Here is a 17183-nt window from a genome sequence, read left to right as displayed (position 1 = left end):
TTGTGGGTGGTCCCACACGAAGGGGCACTCTTTGCGGAGTAGGTCTGTGAGTGGACCGGCAGTGCGCGCCAGATCGGGGATGAATCGGCGGTAGTAGTTGACGAGACCGAGAAACGACTGCACGTCAGAGACGCATGCGAGCGGCGGCCACTCGACCACAGACTTGACCTTGGCGGGGTCGACTTCGATTCCTCTTCCTGAGACAACGTGTCCCAGGAACGGGACTTGATTCTTGAAGAACTCACACTTGGACAGTTTGGCATACAACTTGTGCTCGCGTAGCTTGGCCAGCACGCGGGCGACATGACCTTCATGGGTCGCTTCATCCTTGCTGTACACAAGGATATCATCCAGGTACACGATGACAGAGTTGTCGAGCTCTTGGCGGAACACATCGTTCATCAGCTGCATGAACGTGGCAGGTGCGTTCGTCAATCCGAACGGCAGCACTAGGAACTCGTACAGTCCGTAGCGAGTCCTGAAGGCGGTCTTGTGGACATCATCCTCGTGGATGCGGATCTGATGGTAGCCTGAGCGGAGGTCTATCTTGCTAAAGACCTTTGCTCCACTCAGACGATCCATCAACTCGTCGATCCTGGGCAACGGGTAGGTGTTCTTGATGGTCTGTTTGTTTAGTGCGCGATAGTCGACGCACATCCTGAGATCACCTTCTTTCTTCTTGACAAAGAGCACTGGTGCACCATACGGTGACTGGCTCGGGCGGATGAACCCATGGGCGAGGAGGTCATCCAACTGGCGCTTGAGTTCGTCCATCTCCGTCAGCGACAGTTGGTACGTCGGTCTTGACGGAGGCGACGAGCCTGGTTCGATGTCGATGCGATGATCGACGGTGCGTTGGGGTGGCAGGCATTGTGGCAACTGGTCGGGGAATACGTCCTTGTACTCGTCGAGCAGCTTGGTCACCACAGGCGGGGGACCGGGACCGGCTTGGTCGGTGTCGTCGACCTCACGCACGACACAGAGGAACGACGTGTCCTTCTTGATCAGCCTCTTGAATTGCATGGCTGAGAGGAGAGGTGGCATGTTGGGTGAGGCCATGCCCTGCAGGACAATGTCAGGGCCAACACGGACAGTGCGGCCTTTCCAGTCGACGACTGGAGTCGGCTCGGCACGAGCAAGCCAGCTCATGCCGAGGATGGCATCGAACTTGGTGTCGATCACTTGGAACAACAGGACAGGATGGTACTTGGGATGGAGGGCCACTCGCAGGACCACTTGGTGTGTGCACTGCTGCACACGATCGTCTGCAAGCGCCACACTCATCGGCGACTTCTTCTTGGTTGCATGTATGTTGAGCTCCTGGAGCAAGCGTCTGCTGACAAAGTTGCAGCTTGCTCCAGAGTCCACCATCATTCGGACGGTGTGACCTTGGACGGTGGCAGGGAGGTACAGCAGGGACTCTTCATGGTCCTCCTGCACAGCCTCCTGCACCATGACTTGACTTGGGGGAACGGGCGACACTTGGTCTTGGTTGGCTTCATCACGGCCACTCGGACATTTTGGATAGGGTTCGGCCATTGCGGGGGCCTGCGGCGTCAGCACGCCATTGCACACGACGTCCACGGCTTGCGGACACATGTCGGAAGCATCCGACACACACGACTTGACAGGGGTGAGGGCACAGGCGGTCCTGTCCCTCAAGGGTTCTTGATTTTCTTTTTTGTTTTGGTTTTCAATTTTGGTTTTCTCTTCACGTTCGTGGAGAGGCAGGCGGCTTGCGCCACCATGCACCTCTCGCACGACGCACAACACTTGGTTTGTTTCTCCTTCGGGGGAGGGGGCGAGGTGAACTTCCTCTGGAGACGCGTGGACTGCATTGAGCAATCCACGGCGTTGGTCTCCTACTAGGGCTCCAGAGCCACCTAGTAGGGTCGGCCGTTTCCCGACTTCATGGGGCACTCCTTGGCCTGGTGTCCCGGTCGGTGACAGAAGAAGCAGGAACCATGGCGGAGGTCCTCCTGCTTCTGTCTGTCCTTGGGGGAGACAGTGGCAGCTTGCTGGAACCGGGAGCGGGGAGGGCCACGAGCCTCCATGGCGTTGACGTCAACGTCCATGGGCTCAGGCATGGGTCTTGCGGGCGGGGCCGGGCGAGGCGGACGGGCTGGGACGTGATGAGACCGATGGCCGCCTGCCAGCTGCGGGTAGAACTGGCGGCCATGGTACTGGACGTTGTCGAGGTTCTCGGCAACGTCCATCATCACGTCCAGGGACTTGCGGGCATCAGGGTTGCTGGCGATGTACTCTCTGATCTTGGGCTTGAGGCCCTTCTGGAAGAGGTACATCGCATCAGCAGAGCCCAGCTCCTCAATCTGGGAGGAGAGGTCTTCAAACTCCTCGATGTAGCGGGTCACAGAACCACGCTGCACGAGAGAGTATAGCTTGTCACGGGCAATGAGTTCAGCATTGGGGCTGCCGAAGCGGCGACGGAGGCGGTCCTTGAAGTCGTCAAACACACCTTCGCTCTGCTCGTCGAACCCTTGGCGGCGGTACCAACGGTACGCCTGGTCCTTTAAGCAGAGCTTGGCGGCGACGATGTGGTGGGTGGGGGCGACTTGGGCAGCATCGAGGTAGTCCTCGAGTTGCTGCAGCCAGTCCTCCACCGAGGAGGAGCGGCTCTTCCCAGTAAACACTGGGGCACGGAAGGTCTTGAGGAAGGCTTCCGGAAGTGGGCGGGGGTTGCTCATGGCAGGGGCAGGCTCCAGGGACAGAGAGGAGAGTCGGTCGGCAAGAGAGGCGGGATCCAGCTTGAGGATCTAGAAAGAGGACAAACAGGACGAAAACAAGACGAGGATTTCCGATGCTACCATGTAACGTCCACTACTGGGACGTTGGGGCAAGACGGGGAGGGAGGGGGTACAAGACAAGACAGGACAGGGCAGAACAGGGCGGTGCTAGGCTACTCTAGCGGACGGGTGAGCTCGGGAAGCACTTACGTTTATTCACGATAAAACCGAACTCCAGACAAACGGGGGGAACGGGGGCAACCCGCAGGTATACCCTGCGGTGGCCTGCCTGCGGTGCGTGAAAACGCAAAGCGCAGCACAGGTCACGACCCACTGCGCCGCGCAGTACGCGCAGTACGCGCAGCACAGCGTCGGAGATACCATCTCCTACATTGACGGCACACGCGGAATCTACTGCTTCGATTTCGGAGCAGAAGATGCCTTGGATTGCGGGGCCTTTGACGAAGTCGCACTGCTCTTCAACATCACCAATACCGCCACGAACGGGCTGTACCAGCTCTACTTTATGGGCATCGAGGCCACTCTTCTGCAGAGTGCCGATGGAATCAGCTGGTTGGATTTCATGAGCTGAAGGGGTTTCATTGTGTGTATGTGGTATTCTGGATATCGTCTGTGTCTGAGTTTGAGGTTTCAGTTTGGGAATCGTCATCGTCAGATTGGTAAGTGTGGTATTCGGGATCAAGCTTCCAATGCTCTTGGTCAAAATCAGGAAACCCCATGGACGGATGTGTACTGTTCCAGAACACTTTTAGCCGTTTCATATTTTCGCAAAACATTTCGGTGTATTGATTACGAAGCGTAGGGTCCTTACAATACCACAAAGCATTGAACGGCGCAGCAACAGAATACAAGGGCTCTTTACGAAGTAGCTCTGTCAATTGAAGTGGTTGGCGGTTTGAACTCATTACCAATTTATTGTCCAGAGTGGCCCGAAACTCCTCCAAGTCAATATACGACCGTTCCCTTGCTTTCAATGTCAAATTTTCGTAAACATTCCGGCGTTCTACCATTGTGAGGATGATGTAAGGTGCATATGTGTGATAGGTTTTCAGCATTGTGTCAGGGATCCTCGATAAGAAGTCTCTCCGGTCCTCTCGCAGCCGCGATGCACTTTCTTCAGTTGGTTGATTGCCGGAGATGGTTCCGTTGGAAGGTGACATCCATAACCCCCACGGCGATTTGAACATAGAACCAAGTGATGAATAGGGCTGTGTATGGAAAAAGGTATTGATGACGTCAAGATTTATGGGATCATTGATCGAACTCACCACACGCGTGTCGAATAGTCTGAACAAAAAACTTTTGGCGGACATTTCATTGTCCAGTTGAACACCTGCGATGAACGATGAATCTATGTCTTTGTCCAATGTGGTTTCCACTCTGCTATGGTAGATACGTGAGCCCCAAAAGATCTTCTCTCGCATAGCCAGCCAATATTCCACTGGTGAGTCAGTGGTGCTTACCATACGTCCATTGACGAGTTTGATCCTTTGGTATTCGAGTGGAAGAGTTATTCGGAAGTAATCATACGCACTGAGGCCCGTCCTGCGGTGGTCAATTCCATTTCTTTCAAATAACTCCAGAATGGTTTGTCTTCCAGGAGTCTCGATGGGTCGTTGTAGAATTCTTCTGATTTGACAGGCAATGTAAAGTATGCGAAGAGGCCATGTGTATCGAATGAAATGGTTGTATTGGAATAGGGCCATGATGAAATTGTTCGAATACGCACCATTTGTGTTAAATAATTTTGCAAAATGACATGCTGCATTATCTGCGATACGAGGGGTGATATAACCGCGAGCTGGTGGGTAGTCGTCGAATTCTTCATCAGTACCCTCATCAATTATTTCGTCTGGAAGAACAATTTGGGGCTCCAATGGTGAGTTGAGTTTCACTCTCCATGGAAAGTGGACTGTATAAACGTATCTCAGAATGTGTTCGATGCTCTCCCATCTAAGATAATGAGAGTTGTTATATATGGCCTTAGTAGCCAACAGATTGGTAAGTGTATGTTCGTAGTCGATAAATTCCTTCAGTCTGAAGCAGAATACATCAACCAGCTTCCCAGCTGCGTTCATTGTTCTAGGGAATCGCTCGTGAGGTGCTTTGAGGTCACCGATCTCGGTCAACAGCGTATCAAACAGGCAATGAAAGTCTTCGTAATCCTTGAGTGTGAGTCTTTGGGCCATGTCGTACACCTGGGTTGGAAACTGAATTGTAGGATACCTCTTTGCAAACAACCTCCGCGCCAGCATATTGGAGCCATTATCGCTACTGAAGAAGCGATACAAAACCGAGCTCGATTGAATGGTTCGTCTGATTGACGCGGGATTGTCTGCAAAATTGGAGAGGATCTCGATGGAGAGCTCTGGGATTTGCAAAACGCGCTGAGGAAGATTGATGATCGCACCCATGTTTCCGGTGGTCTCGGATTCCGATGTTTCCATGATGACGGGTTAGTCTCGTTCTGGTTGTTATCAAGAAAAAAACCCAGTGTGCTCGAATCATAACAAAAAATCCTGGGGATATGGAAAGCTTTGTGCGCGTTTGTCGCAGAATGACGACCAGGAGAATCCGACGACGAAACGGAGGTTATGCCAACTTCAGATGTGTGAATTGCGGGATGATCGGGCACATGTACCGGGACTGCACGCTCCCGGTGACGAGCTACGGGATCATTGCATACCGGCGGTTCCGCGCCGGCGACCAGATATCGACAGTACCCGGGACACCGTATGACTGCGACGTCCACAACAGCTTCATCAACACACGATCCCAGACGCTGATTGCCCCGCGCGACGGCGATCTCGTCTACTGCATGATCCAGCGGAAGGACACGCACGCCTACATCGACTTTATCCGCGGCATCTACAGCACACCCCAGCTCATGACGCTCTTTGGCGAGATGACCTGTCAAGAGAGACACCGGCTGCTCCACGAGTCCTTTGACGAGATCTGGAACCGGCTCTGGGTGAACCACAAGAATCCATGCTATACCATGGACTACGACGAAGCCAAGGCCAAGTACACCAGCGTCGACAAGCACTACTACATCAAGCACACGCACTGCACATGGCCGCACACCGAGTTTGGCTTCCCCAAGGGACGGCGCAATGTCCGCGAGAGCACACTGAATGCCGCATTGCGCGAATATACGGAGGAGACTGGGTATCCGCACAGCCAGCTGCGATTGAACAACAGAGACACGTATATTGAAGAGTTCAAGGGCACCAACGACATCCAATACAAGCACGTATACTACCTCGCCGAGATGAAAGGGGAGGCGGACTGGGAAATGAATTTCTCCAATTTGCACCAAGCTGGAGAAGTCAAGCAGGTGGGCTGGTACACCTTTGAGCAGTGCATGCGGTTGTTGCGTCCATATGACATTGAGAAGAAGCGGGTGCTTGGTCGGATCCATGAAAAGCTGGTGCGCCATCAGAGGAGCTGTGCGCGCATCAGGGCCAGCAATTCATCCTTTGATTCCCTTGGCCTTGCTCGCTGAGCTGGATCCAGCTCGAGCATCTTGCAGACCCAGTGCCGCTGTTCCTCCTTGACAAAGACGTTGCGCAGATGGTGATACATGCCATTGGGTTTGCCCTCGAGGTGCATATACCAGGCTGCGCTGTTCGGGTCGCTGGTCTTGGTGGGGATCTTGAGACTGTAGGTCTTGAGCGGGACCGAGCCGATGATGGTCAAGATGACGCTGAGTTGTTCGTGGCCTGTCTTGGTGGATATGAGAGGCTGCCCAAAGAACATTTCAAAGACAATACATCCCAGACTCCACATATCCGCCTGCAGAGTATAATCGATACACCCCAGCAGAATCTCGGGTGCGCGGTACCAGAGCGTCACGACGGATGTGTCCTGCTTGACGTTGTAGAGGGTGCGATCCATGCGGGCGAGTCCAAAGTCGGCAATGACACAGTGCCCGTCCGCGTGAACGAGAATGTTGCCCGGCTTCAGATCCCGGTGAATACACCCTTGTTCCTCCATATAAACGAGTCCGTCGATAAGATTGGACGAGAACTTGAAGGTCTCGTCCATGGAGAGCCCGTCGTCCTTGCTCTTGATGAGGGCGTCCAGCGTGGTCTTGTATTCCTCAAAGACCAGCCAAGTGAACTTGAGGTTGTCAGCAAAGAAGAACTCCTCCAGCTGCACAATGTTAGGGTGGCCCGCAAGGCGCTTGAGAATGGCAATCTCCCTGATGAGCGTGGCAGAGAGCTCCCCGGGTTTCTCCATCGTGGTCTTCTTGAGCGCATACGTCTTGCCGTTCTTGGATCCGCGATAGACGGTCCCATACGACCCCTTGCCGAGCCTCTGGTTGATATGGACGGTGTAATCCTTAACGACGACCATGGTTCACCTCGCCCAGAGACCTAGATATTCTCGAGCCCGATCTGGGCGCACACCCGCTTGAGCAACGCCATGAGCGGCAGCACCATATGATCATACTGCACGGCGAGAAAGCCGTCCCGGTCCTGCTTCACGAATTGCGGAAAGTGCTCCTGCACCTGCTGGGCAATAAGACCCACCCGGCGCGGTCCATCGGGATCTCTGGTGTGGACGTACTCGATCATGTCGAGGTCGAGCAGCTTGTGGGCGGTGTTGTACATTTGGACGTTGTAATCGACAATGTCGGTCTTGAGACGGATATCCGACGAAGTCGAGAGCTCGCCCATGACGTTGACGTCGCAGGAGAGAGTGATGAGCGAGGGGTCGACGAGGATCTGCGGCTGGCTCACGGATGTGCCTGCCCGCACACCGACAGAGCGGACCTGCCCGGCACCCATCGCCCGCGAGCTCAGCACGTACATGTCGGTCGACTCGGATGCCAGCTGGCAGCACTCAAAGTCGCTGTCTGAATAGGACGCCCCCAGGGTGAAGAGGGCCAGGTTGCGACTTGTCGTGGTGGATGGGCTGGCAAGCGACACGAGCCGAAGGGAATCGCATCCAGCCGAGAGGATTGAGGTGCTGGCCGAGATCTGGGTGGATGCCGAGCTGAGGGCGGTGTAGTCCAAGGTATTTGCCGTCAGCACGGACGAGACGCTGGCGTTGGTGATCGTTGCAGCCGTTGCAGTGAGATTGGTGGCCGACAGGGTCGCAATTGTGGCAGTGGTGCTCACGCCGAGACCCGCAAACTCGGCCGTCCCGGTCGACGAGAGCGCCGAGCTGACAGTGAGGCTCGGGCACGTGATGGTGTCGGTGGCGGTGACGTCAGCCGCAGAGACCGACGAGGCAGAGAGCGAGGTGATGGATGCCGAAGGAGCGCCGATGGACGTGGATGCGGTCAAGACCGGTGCACCGACGGACGATGTGGCCGTGACCGAACCCGAGCAACTAACAGACCCGGCATCGACGGTGGACGCCGAGAGAGTGCCAGAGACGCTCACGGCCGAAGCGGTCAATGTTCCCGAGACCGATGCGCTTGCCAAGCTGGTGCTGCCAGCACAAGAGAAGCTGCCACTGGACCCGATCGATACGGACGACGAAGCAGCAAGAGTGTCGACCGAGACGTCCACCAGGTTCGTAGACACCGTGGTCGTGAGGTTTTCAAAGCTGGCATTGGTGAGACTGAGAGTGTCGATAGTGATGCCGCTGCTGACGCTGATGGTGGTGCAGCTCAAGGACGACACTGTAGCCGAGGAAGCGCTCAACGAAGTGGCTGTGACGCTCGGTGCAGATAGCGAAGTGGACAGGTCTATGGTCGACGCTGAGACGTCACCGGCCGAGAGTGCTCCGGTGAAAGCCGCATCAGCCGAGCAAGCCAGCCCGTTTGCAGCCGAGACCGAGAATACCGAGCCAACCGAGAGCTCAGAGCCACATGCCAAGTTCCCCTCGACGCTGAGGCCCTGTTGATTCGTTTGTGGGCAAAGGACCTGGAGGGTGGTTCCGTTCAAGGACAAGTCGCTGGTAGGTGACGAGAGAGCCGGTGTCTGAACGGAGGTGGCAACGGACACGCTGGCCCCGCACTGGATGCCGCCGATGGTGTAGAGTGCATTGGTTGCGGTGCTTGAGAGCGAGACGGCCTGGCAAAGCACACGGTCGCTATAGATCTCGAGGGTGGATGCCTCAGAGACGATGACGTTTGCGCGGATGTTGCTCATTCCGTTCCCATGACCTGGGTCCAACAAAAATTTTTATTGATGTAGAAGACAGCAATGATCGAGTTTGCACCATTCAGCCCACTGCCGCCTCTGAAGCACAAGCGGCACAATGAAGACGTATTCACGACCTTTGGACAGCCGATCGAGCCGCGGGTCGATCTTGATTTCGGAATGCAGCCAGGGACTCCGGTACGATTCAGGCGTGCTCTGGGTCGCAAGGCCCTGGTGGTCGCATATATGACGACATGCGGCCACTGCCACCGGCTTGCCAAGGAGCTTCGCAATGCACCCTTCCCGGTCTTTCACTTTGACGGTGTGAAGCAACGGCAGATTTCAGAGATCCTGGGTGTCAACGGGTTCCCGACGCTCTTTGTGGTCGATTCCAAGGGACTCTTGTATCCGTACAGTCCCACTAACCCACGCACTGCTTCTGCCATTCAGCAGACACTCACGCTTCTCCCTTAAGGTAGCTGCCCAAAGGCCTCCAAGACCGTGAACTTGAACATGAGCATGTGCTGGTTTGACGGATCAAAGCCGGTGCCATAGTCCATGAGAGTGCCGTCGGGGGCACGCAAGGCGATCGACAGGTAATTGAGTCTGGGGATGGACGGCTGGCAGATCAGTGTCGTTGTCTGGGTCATTTGCGTCTGCACGATGCTGTGGGTGGACGAGCCGGCTCCGGGGGCGGTAAAGAGCACATTGAAGGCACCGTTTGCACTGCCGACATCCATGTGGTTCAGCTCATTAACATCAAGGATGACATAGGGCGGCGTCGTGGCCGGTGTCGACGGCAAGGTCCCTCCAACGAGCTCGACACGAATGACATCGCGCAAGGGCTGGAGGATCGGGAAGCGATACTCTGCCGGAGACGGATAGACAGGTGCACGCTTGATGGACTCGACGCAAATAAAGTAATTGCGTTCCCTCTGCTTTGGAGGCGGGGTATCGATCCATTCGGATGTCGTTCGAGGCGGGATACCCAGGACGGGGCGGCTCGGCTGGATCTTGGTATTCATTTGGACGATCGATGGCAAGCGCTGGGGAAAAAATGTGAGCCTGATCGCAGCAAACGCAGCACATCCGCACGCATGTCGTACGCAACCATCGCAACCATGCTCGTCTATCTCTTCGTTCTGATCTATATGATTCTCGTGGGCCTCAGCTGATCCCGATGTTGCAAGGGTGGCGCAGCACCGACGTGAAACTTCCGCCCAAGAGCGGAGTCGTCTCCCCAGACCCCATCATCCTCCCAGATCAAACTTCGCCAGCGCACTATTATGACCATATCGGCAGCGGATTTTTCAACTTATCATTTGTTCAACGGCCTTGAATCCGATGAATCAGACGTCGATCCTGATTGAGGAACCGCCACTCGAAGAACGAAAACAGCCCCCCGCTCCGGCGATCGAGTGTCTCAAGACACCCATTGCGCTTCCGGCGCCACAAGCTCAGTGCAACCGTTCGGCCCGAAGGGAGCAAGGATCGGTCAAGAAAAAGCAATCCGGATCCATCGGTCGTGGATCGAGTCGCAAAACGACAATTTCTCGCTGCAAAGCCGGGTACCTAAAGCTCGCCTCGATGTTCACTTCACCACCGAAGCCACCGAGTACCCTCTTGTGGCACACGATCATCAGCGATCAGACGCCCGCTGCCACACTCAGCAATGAAGATGGTATCATTCACTCCTGGTCGATCTCAAGTATAGCAGCCCGGTACATCACGGAACGGATTGCGAACGAAGCATTGGTAGATGAAGTTCAATTCGCTGGAGTTAGCACCGCCTTATTCAACTACGTCAGCTTCCTGTGTGTGCTCGAGTGCCTCCATGAAGCCAAGCGCAACCCACGCTTGTTTGCGCTCTCGTACACCATCCCAGAATTGCGCGACGGTGACGATAATGTCGTTGACCTGGATAGGATCGGCTACAACATGGGCGGTGATTACCAGCTCGTCTACCCATACTCCGACCAAGTCCGACGTCACCATCCAGCCATTATTGCTTGCGCCAAGGTTTTGTCAATGTCAACGGTGGCTGGGACGCTCGACCGACAAACGACGGACCTAGTACAATGGCTTGCCATTGCCATGCAACCTCCCCTGGGTAGTCTATGTCCTGGATCGAGTCCGCAATCTACTTCGATTTGTGATCGTCCTCTCGGAAGTCGAGATCACCGAAGATCTAAAGAGGCGTATCATGGCTATTTACACAACCAAGCGCAACAATGTACTTGGTTTGTTCGGAATCGATACTGACGAGACACAAGAGTCCATTCAGAGGAAGACAAAGCTCTCACCCCAGAGCAAGTCTTACCTTTGCGAAGAATTAGCGGGCTTCACACCGATGGGTATGGATTTCACCTTCAACGCCCGTCTGTACGTCCCGTTCGACGAAGTGCCCCTGTCCGTCTACATCCCATTCACCAACGGTGTCAATCGAGTCAATCAGTCCGGTAGCCTTTCGTCTACCCGAAAAATCTACAACACCGGTCGTCACAAGGACACAACGCACATAAGCACCGTCGGCAAGGATGGAAGTGTTACTGCGCTGAACTTTAAGGACTGGCAGGCGGTAGTGGAGGATATTGGCAGCTGTGACGACCCGGTCCGTTATACAGCCCCCGCAGACTCGCCACAGAGCTACACCAAAATTACGATTCATAGCACTGGCACTTATGTATTTGAGATCGCATACTTGCGTATCATGGTAGACATGATCCGCGCCCCTTTCATGTTGTTCCCCTGCGCTGAAGAGCAATAAAGAATTTCTCACCCATATAGTATATCGAGCCAAGATGTCCCAGAACACAGACACCCCCACCCCCGCACCTGCTGCTGCTCCTGCTGTCGCTGCCGATCCGGTCGCCAGCTTTCTGCCGCTCGCCGAACGCCTGATCAGCAATCTCCGCGATGACGTGTCCACTGCGCGCAAGACGATCGAGCTGATTAAGTCGGCCAAGGCCACCTACCAGCGCGAGATGCGCACCGCCCAGCAGAGCCAAGACCGCTACAACCGCCTGGCCCAGAAGGCGGCGGTCTCCCAGTCCCGCAAGCGGAAGACGCAAGCCGGCGGAGATGACACGTCGACCGCGGATGACGCCGCTGCCAGGCTGACAGCTCCGCGCAAGCCCAGCGGCTTCGCCAAGCCCACAAAGGTCTCCGCTGCCATGTGCGAATTCTTGGGCATCCCCGCCGACCAAGAGATTGCCCGCACCACCGTCACTTCGTCTGTTATCGACTATGTCAAAAAGCATAGTCTCGAGGACACCGAGAACCGCCGGGTGATCCACCCCGACGAGAAGCTCGCTCAGCTGCTGGGCCCGATCCGTCACCCGATCGACAAGAGTGGTTCCCTGGGGGTCTCGTACTTTAACCTGCAGACTTATCTTAACCCACACTTTCTACGCAAGCCCAAGCTGGAAGCTCAGGACGAGCCCGCCACGGCGACAACAACGGAAGACCCCGTCCCCGCCGCGGACCCTGTTAACGTCCCTGCCGAAATCGTGGCGCAGTAGTGATCACGACCAGGCTCGATGCAAAGTCGTTCCCACCAACGCTTAAAAGCAGCGCACCATCGACTTTCCCTCTCTCACTTCTATCGCATCATTTTTCTGCGTTTTCTTCTCTTCACCTACTACTATCCTAGCCATGTCTTCCTTCAAGGCCACTCAGAACCACGGCATCGTTGACATCAAGGACCTTGACGTCAGTAAGATCACCATCACTGATCCCAAACCATTTTCTAACTCCTATGGCAACTTTGCTTTTGTCAACTACGGCACTTCCCGCGACACGATCAAGCTCAAGCTCCCCGAGATGAGCCTTCCCTTCGCAGCCAAGCTCTGGACCGACAACAAAGAAAACGACAAGGTTGTCGCCAACGCTACCGCTCCCAGCGACAATGGCAAGATCACCATGTGCCTCAGCCTCGACGGCCATGAGACCGATCCTATCCTCGAAGCGGTCTACCATAAACTCGTCGAACTCGACGAGCGTATGATCGATCTCCAGGTCCAGAAGAGCAAGAACCTCGCCGTTCCCTTGTTCCCTAACGAGCGCCGTGAATTGAGTCGCAACCAGGTCGCCGATCGCTACAAGGGTACCGTCACCACCAAGATCGGCCAGACCGGAATCGCCTATCCTCCCAACATCAAGGTGAGCATCGACCGCGACCCTCAAAACCCGAACGCCTTCCGTGCCGGCAAGTACGACGTCAAGTTCACCGAGGCCGGCAATAAGTTGATCGACGTCAACCCCAGCAATGTCGAGCAGGTCCTCAGTGCCAATGCCCGCGTCATCCCCATCGTCGAGATCACCAAGCTCTTCCTTGGCAGGAACAACAACTCGTCCTTGACTCTGCGTCTCTGGCAGATCAGAGTGTTGAGCAGCGGCGACAGCAACATTGGCGACATTGACTTTTTCGCCGAGAACGCACCTGCCTTTGTGAACACTGACGTCCCCTCTATGCTTCCTTGCAAGCGCACGACTGGCGATGCCGAGCAGCAGGAGCAAGAGACTTCCTCCTCCGAGGAACAGCCCACTGAGGAGTAGAGCGGAGCGAAAAAAATATTCTCTGTTTGTATCAGCAGTACTGTGCACAGATGGACAATAAATACTCTTCGTATCAGTATGATGACGAACGCCCACACAGACGACCGAGTAGTAGTCGAGAGGTTGCCCAGTATCGCACACCTCGCCCCCATAAGTCATTCGGTGCCGCTATCATTATCATCCGGCCCGTCGACTCTGTTCCCAATGAGGAGATGGTTGATGGCGCATATGACATGTCTGGGAGGGAGAAGTCTGGAGGCGGGTTCTTGAGCGGCTGGTTTGGCAAGAAGAAGCAACACCAGCCACAGGAAGATCCTTTGTGCGAAGGCCAGATCGCACGAGGCGAAGATAATCGCCCGTACATGGCAATCCGCTCTGATTATGGTTATCCCGATCAATGGGCAGGTGCCAGCGATGACGCTGATGCCGACGACGATGATGATGATGATGATGATGATGACTCCAAGAAGGGAAGCAAGCAAGCGGATACTCTGAAGACATATCTCAAGAAGATGAATAGCAACATCGAAAAGCTCAACAAGAACATGCTCGAGTGGAAGGAGACAAAGTCGACCGTGACCCCGATTTCCTCGATCAGCGATGCAACCCATGCTCTGAACCTGTCGCTCGGCTCACTCGGTGCCTTGAACCCGCTTGGATCTGCATCTGCACACCCGCTCACCGCGACAGCATCGTCTTTGACTGCCACCGATCCCAACGTCTTTGCGGTCCGCATCCGCAAGTCCGACTTTGTCGGCACTGGTATTGAGCCCGAAGCCGTTGTTCAACGCCCAGCTGAAGGCCCTCTCCGAGAAGACCGGTTTGGATTACAAGGTCATTCCCTACGACACGCACTTTGATATCGTTGTGCAGAAGAAGAACCCATTCACCGCCTATCGAACTCCAATGGCCCATCCGTGGTACTCGCTCACTGCCGACCAGCAAACCTTTACGGGCGATTTGCGAGGCAAGATATTGAACTCGGTCAAGCTGAACGACTGGGCCCAGATGACATACCCACACTGGGATACTGCTGAGGGTTGGCTGAAGCGCGGTATTCCCCCTCCTCCAAAGGGATGGGTGCCCGGTCAGATCATCATGGACGATAGCGAGGTTCAGGAGATCTACAAGTTTGTCTCGGAAACTATGCTCAAGAAGGCCGAACAACCACTGATGGATTTCCTTTCCGATGTCGGCAACAGAAAGGTCATTGGATACCACGCGTTTGCCGGCGGACTGATCCCCAAGGAGAACCGCATTTCAGGGGCCAACAACGACAATGCCAAAACCCTCCAACTTGCCAACGATGTCGTCAAGGCGCTGAGCACTGCCTTCGATAAAGTCATTCCAAGTTTGCTCAGTATGGGTATTATCAATGCAGACGCTGCCGGAGGCGCTAAGCGCACGCTTAAGGAGTTTTTCATGTCATGGGGATTCACCATGAATTCCTCGAATATCGTGAGCTCTGTCATGAATGCATTCAATAAATCACTCAGTAAAATCCATAGAACCGGTGATATGGAACCCTTTACAAACGCCGATGACCGCCAAAAGTTGATGTACAGCTACGCAAATGCTGATGCCCAAGCGGCTGCTACAACTCGCAAGGCCGTTGACTATGAAACTAAGAGAAGTCAAACGGATAATCTGGATTACTATGCTGATGTCTATCTTAAGGACCATATTGATACCTATGCCAACCTCATGTTCCAGATGTGTGCGTTGACTGGCATCCTACTCGCATATACCTTGGTCCAAGAGAAGGCCGATGAGCTGATTACCCAGCGCAAGAGAGACGGTTCTCTCGATATTACCCGCTTCATCGGTATCAAGAAAACCCAACTCTATGAAGATATGGAGACCTTGAGCTCTGGTGGAGTTGTTTACAGCGACAGAGCAGACAAATCAGAATGGCACAATCCCGAGACAATTAAAAAGATCATCATCAAAGTTCGTGAATTGACACCAGCGAGAGCTTGATTTGCTTCACATGTCCATCCATCAGGAGCTCAAGCAGGTTGAAAAAAAATATCAGTATAGAGATCAGCCGGTGGCGTCATTTTCATCCTTTCCTCATTCATGATCATCGTGCTGGGATACTACGACCGAAGCAACCTGGGCGACGACATCTTTGCCCGCATGTGGCCATGGCTTTTGCAGCAAGTCACCACTGACGACGTCTACGTTGGCAGCCTCGAAGACCCCATAGAACAACTTCCTCTGACCACGCCCAGGTGTATCATCTTGGGCGGGGGTGATCTGATCAACGAGTACTTTCTGAATAGGCTGGTTGCTGTCCTGCGGCAAAAGAACTGGTGTAACGTCCACTACTGGGACGTTGGGGCAAGACGGGGAGGGAGGGGGTACAAGACAAGACAGGACGGGGCAGAACAGGGCGGTGCTAGGCTACTCTAGCGGACGGGTGAGCTCGGGGAGCACTTACGTTTATTCACGATAAAACCGAACTCCAGACAAACGGGGGGGAACGGGGGCAACCCGCAGGTATACCCTGCGGTGGCCTGCCTGCGGTGCGTGAAAACGCAAAGCGCAGCACAGGTCACGACCCACTGCGCCGCGCAGTACGCGCAGTACGCGCAGCACAGCGTCGGAGATACCATCTCCTACACTCCCACACTTAAGAAGGCTTCCTGCGAGGAGCCCTGCGTGTGCTCTTTATTTGGGGCTCCTCGAGGTGTTTACCGTATTTACTCAGCTCCTCGGGTGCATGGGACAAGTCCTCCAGTGTTTGCCATGTGTTGCCCGAGTGTGGGTAACCAACCCACTTGACATAAAACCGAAGTGACCCATCAGCCACTTTCTTGTGCCTCACGATCCTTTCGACTTCATATTCTTGAGTATAGTATTGTCCGAGGTCGTCTTCCAGTGGTGCGTCGTCCGGGACACCTTCGTCGGCGTCGGGGAACTGTGCTGGACTGCGGGTCGTGTGGCGACGCAGCTTGGACACATGGAAGACAGGATGGAGCTTGCTTCCAGGTGGCAAGTCCAACAGGTAGTTGAGGGGACTGGGTCGGGCCGCTATCTTGAACGGTCCTCGGTACTTGGGCAACAACTTCTTTGACTGGGCTTCTGTCATGAACACCCTCTGCCTTTGCCCACTCCCTTCCTTTACCCTTGCCCTTTCCTTTCTGTTTGCCTGTCTTAGTGCTTTCCCTTCCTTCTGTTTGTTTGTTTCCCGCGCTGTGCTGCCTTGTTGTCTTACCGCAAGCACGCGCGCTGCCTGTGTTCCGTTCCCGCTCCCTTGCTGTTGGTCATGGGTTACGCCCACGACGCCGCCTCGACGCCGCCTGACGCCTTGGCGCCGCCAAGCCGCCGCCACTGACGCCCGCTGACTCACGGATCCCGAGTCACGGCCGCCACCTGCTTCGCTCGCTGCTTCGCCCTCCCCGCCGCTGCTTCGCTCCTGCCCCCTCGCTCTGCAGCGTCGATCCTTGGCGCTCGCATAAATAGCCCTCCGACCAGCCTCTGTCTTTTGCCTTCGTCTTGCCACTTTGTATTTTTAGTATCCTAAGCCTTGGATCTAGAATAAAACTTTGGCTTCACACTTGACACTCTGTGTCCCAGTCCAGTCCCCGCTCCTCTCCCTACGTTCGAGTCTTGCATTAGGACTCTTGCGCACTTCCCTGCTTGCCCCGTTGTCCAGTCTTGACACTTGGCAAGACCTTCAACAACCCCCCACTTGCCCTGCCTTTGCCCCGTCCCCTTCTCTATCTCTTTTACCAATGGCTTCCCCTTCTGGCCTTTC

General features: G+C 55.0%; 7 protein-coding genes across 7 annotated transcripts; 4 read left to right on the top strand and 3 right to left on the bottom strand.

Annotated features, from left to right (window-relative positions):
- Positions 1-4275: 4275 nt before the first annotated feature.
- On the bottom strand, positions 4276-5212 carry BJ171DRAFT_593494 (uncharacterized protein; the record flags this gene model as incomplete). The annotated part of the gene is made up of 2 exons (XM_053114518.1): positions 4276-4394; positions 4546-5212. The coding sequence occupies 2 exons, from the start codon at positions 5210-5212 to the stop codon at positions 4276-4278; spliced, it is 786 nt and encodes a 261-aa protein (XP_052961425.1).
- Positions 5213-5400: 188 nt separating this feature from the next.
- BJ171DRAFT_593493 (uncharacterized protein) lies at positions 5401-6040 on the top strand (the record flags this gene model as incomplete). Its single annotated transcript, XM_053114517.1, has 2 exons — positions 5401-5933; positions 6016-6040. 2 exons carry the CDS (start codon positions 5401-5403, stop codon positions 6038-6040), a joined length of 558 nt encoding a protein of 185 aa, XP_052961424.1.
- Positions 6041-6203: 163 nt separating this feature from the next.
- Positions 6204-7124, bottom strand: BJ171DRAFT_436044 (kinase-like domain-containing protein; the record flags this gene model as incomplete). Its single annotated transcript, XM_053107953.1, has 1 exon — positions 6204-7124. One exon carries the CDS (start codon positions 7122-7124, stop codon positions 6204-6206), a length of 921 nt encoding a protein of 306 aa, XP_052961423.1.
- A 2209-nt stretch (positions 7125-9333) lies between these two features.
- BJ171DRAFT_593491 (uncharacterized protein) lies at positions 9334-9888 on the bottom strand (the record flags this gene model as incomplete). Its single annotated transcript, XM_053114516.1, has 1 exon — positions 9334-9888. One exon carries the CDS (start codon positions 9886-9888, stop codon positions 9334-9336), a length of 555 nt encoding a protein of 184 aa, XP_052961422.1.
- Positions 9889-11664: 1776 nt separating this feature from the next.
- Positions 11665-12852, top strand: BJ171DRAFT_625679 (uncharacterized protein; the record flags this gene model as incomplete). The annotated part of the gene is made up of 1 exon (XM_053115512.1): positions 11665-12852. The coding sequence occupies one exon, from the start codon at positions 11665-11667 to the stop codon at positions 12382-12384; it is 720 nt and encodes a 239-aa protein (XP_052961421.1). The 3' UTR covers positions 12385-12852.
- BJ171DRAFT_551742 (uncharacterized protein) lies at positions 12292-13499 on the top strand. The gene has a single exon (XM_053113053.1). The coding sequence runs from the start codon at positions 12518-12520 to the stop codon at positions 13418-13420; it is 903 nt and encodes a 300-aa protein (XP_052961420.1). The 5' UTR covers positions 12292-12517; the 3' UTR covers positions 13421-13499.
- Positions 13500-13817: 318 nt separating this feature from the next.
- BJ171DRAFT_551739 (uncharacterized protein) lies at positions 13818-15886 on the top strand (the record flags this gene model as incomplete). Its single annotated transcript, XM_053113052.1, has 4 exons — positions 13818-13825; positions 13941-14148; positions 14198-15718; positions 15864-15886. 3 exons carry the CDS (start codon positions 13818-13820, stop codon positions 15398-15400), a joined length of 1419 nt encoding a protein of 472 aa, XP_052961419.1. The 3' UTR covers positions 15401-15718; positions 15864-15886.
- Between the last annotated feature and the right edge of the window lie 1297 nt (positions 15887-17183).

This window comes from Polychytrium aggregatum, assembly GCF_025602895.1.
Source record: "Polychytrium aggregatum strain JEL109 chromosome Unknown BJ171scaffold_275, whole genome shotgun sequence".
NCBI lineage: Eukaryota > Fungi > Chytridiomycota > Chytridiomycetes > Polychytriales > Polychytrium > Polychytrium aggregatum.
This window is presented reverse-complemented; position numbering and strand designations above follow the sequence as displayed.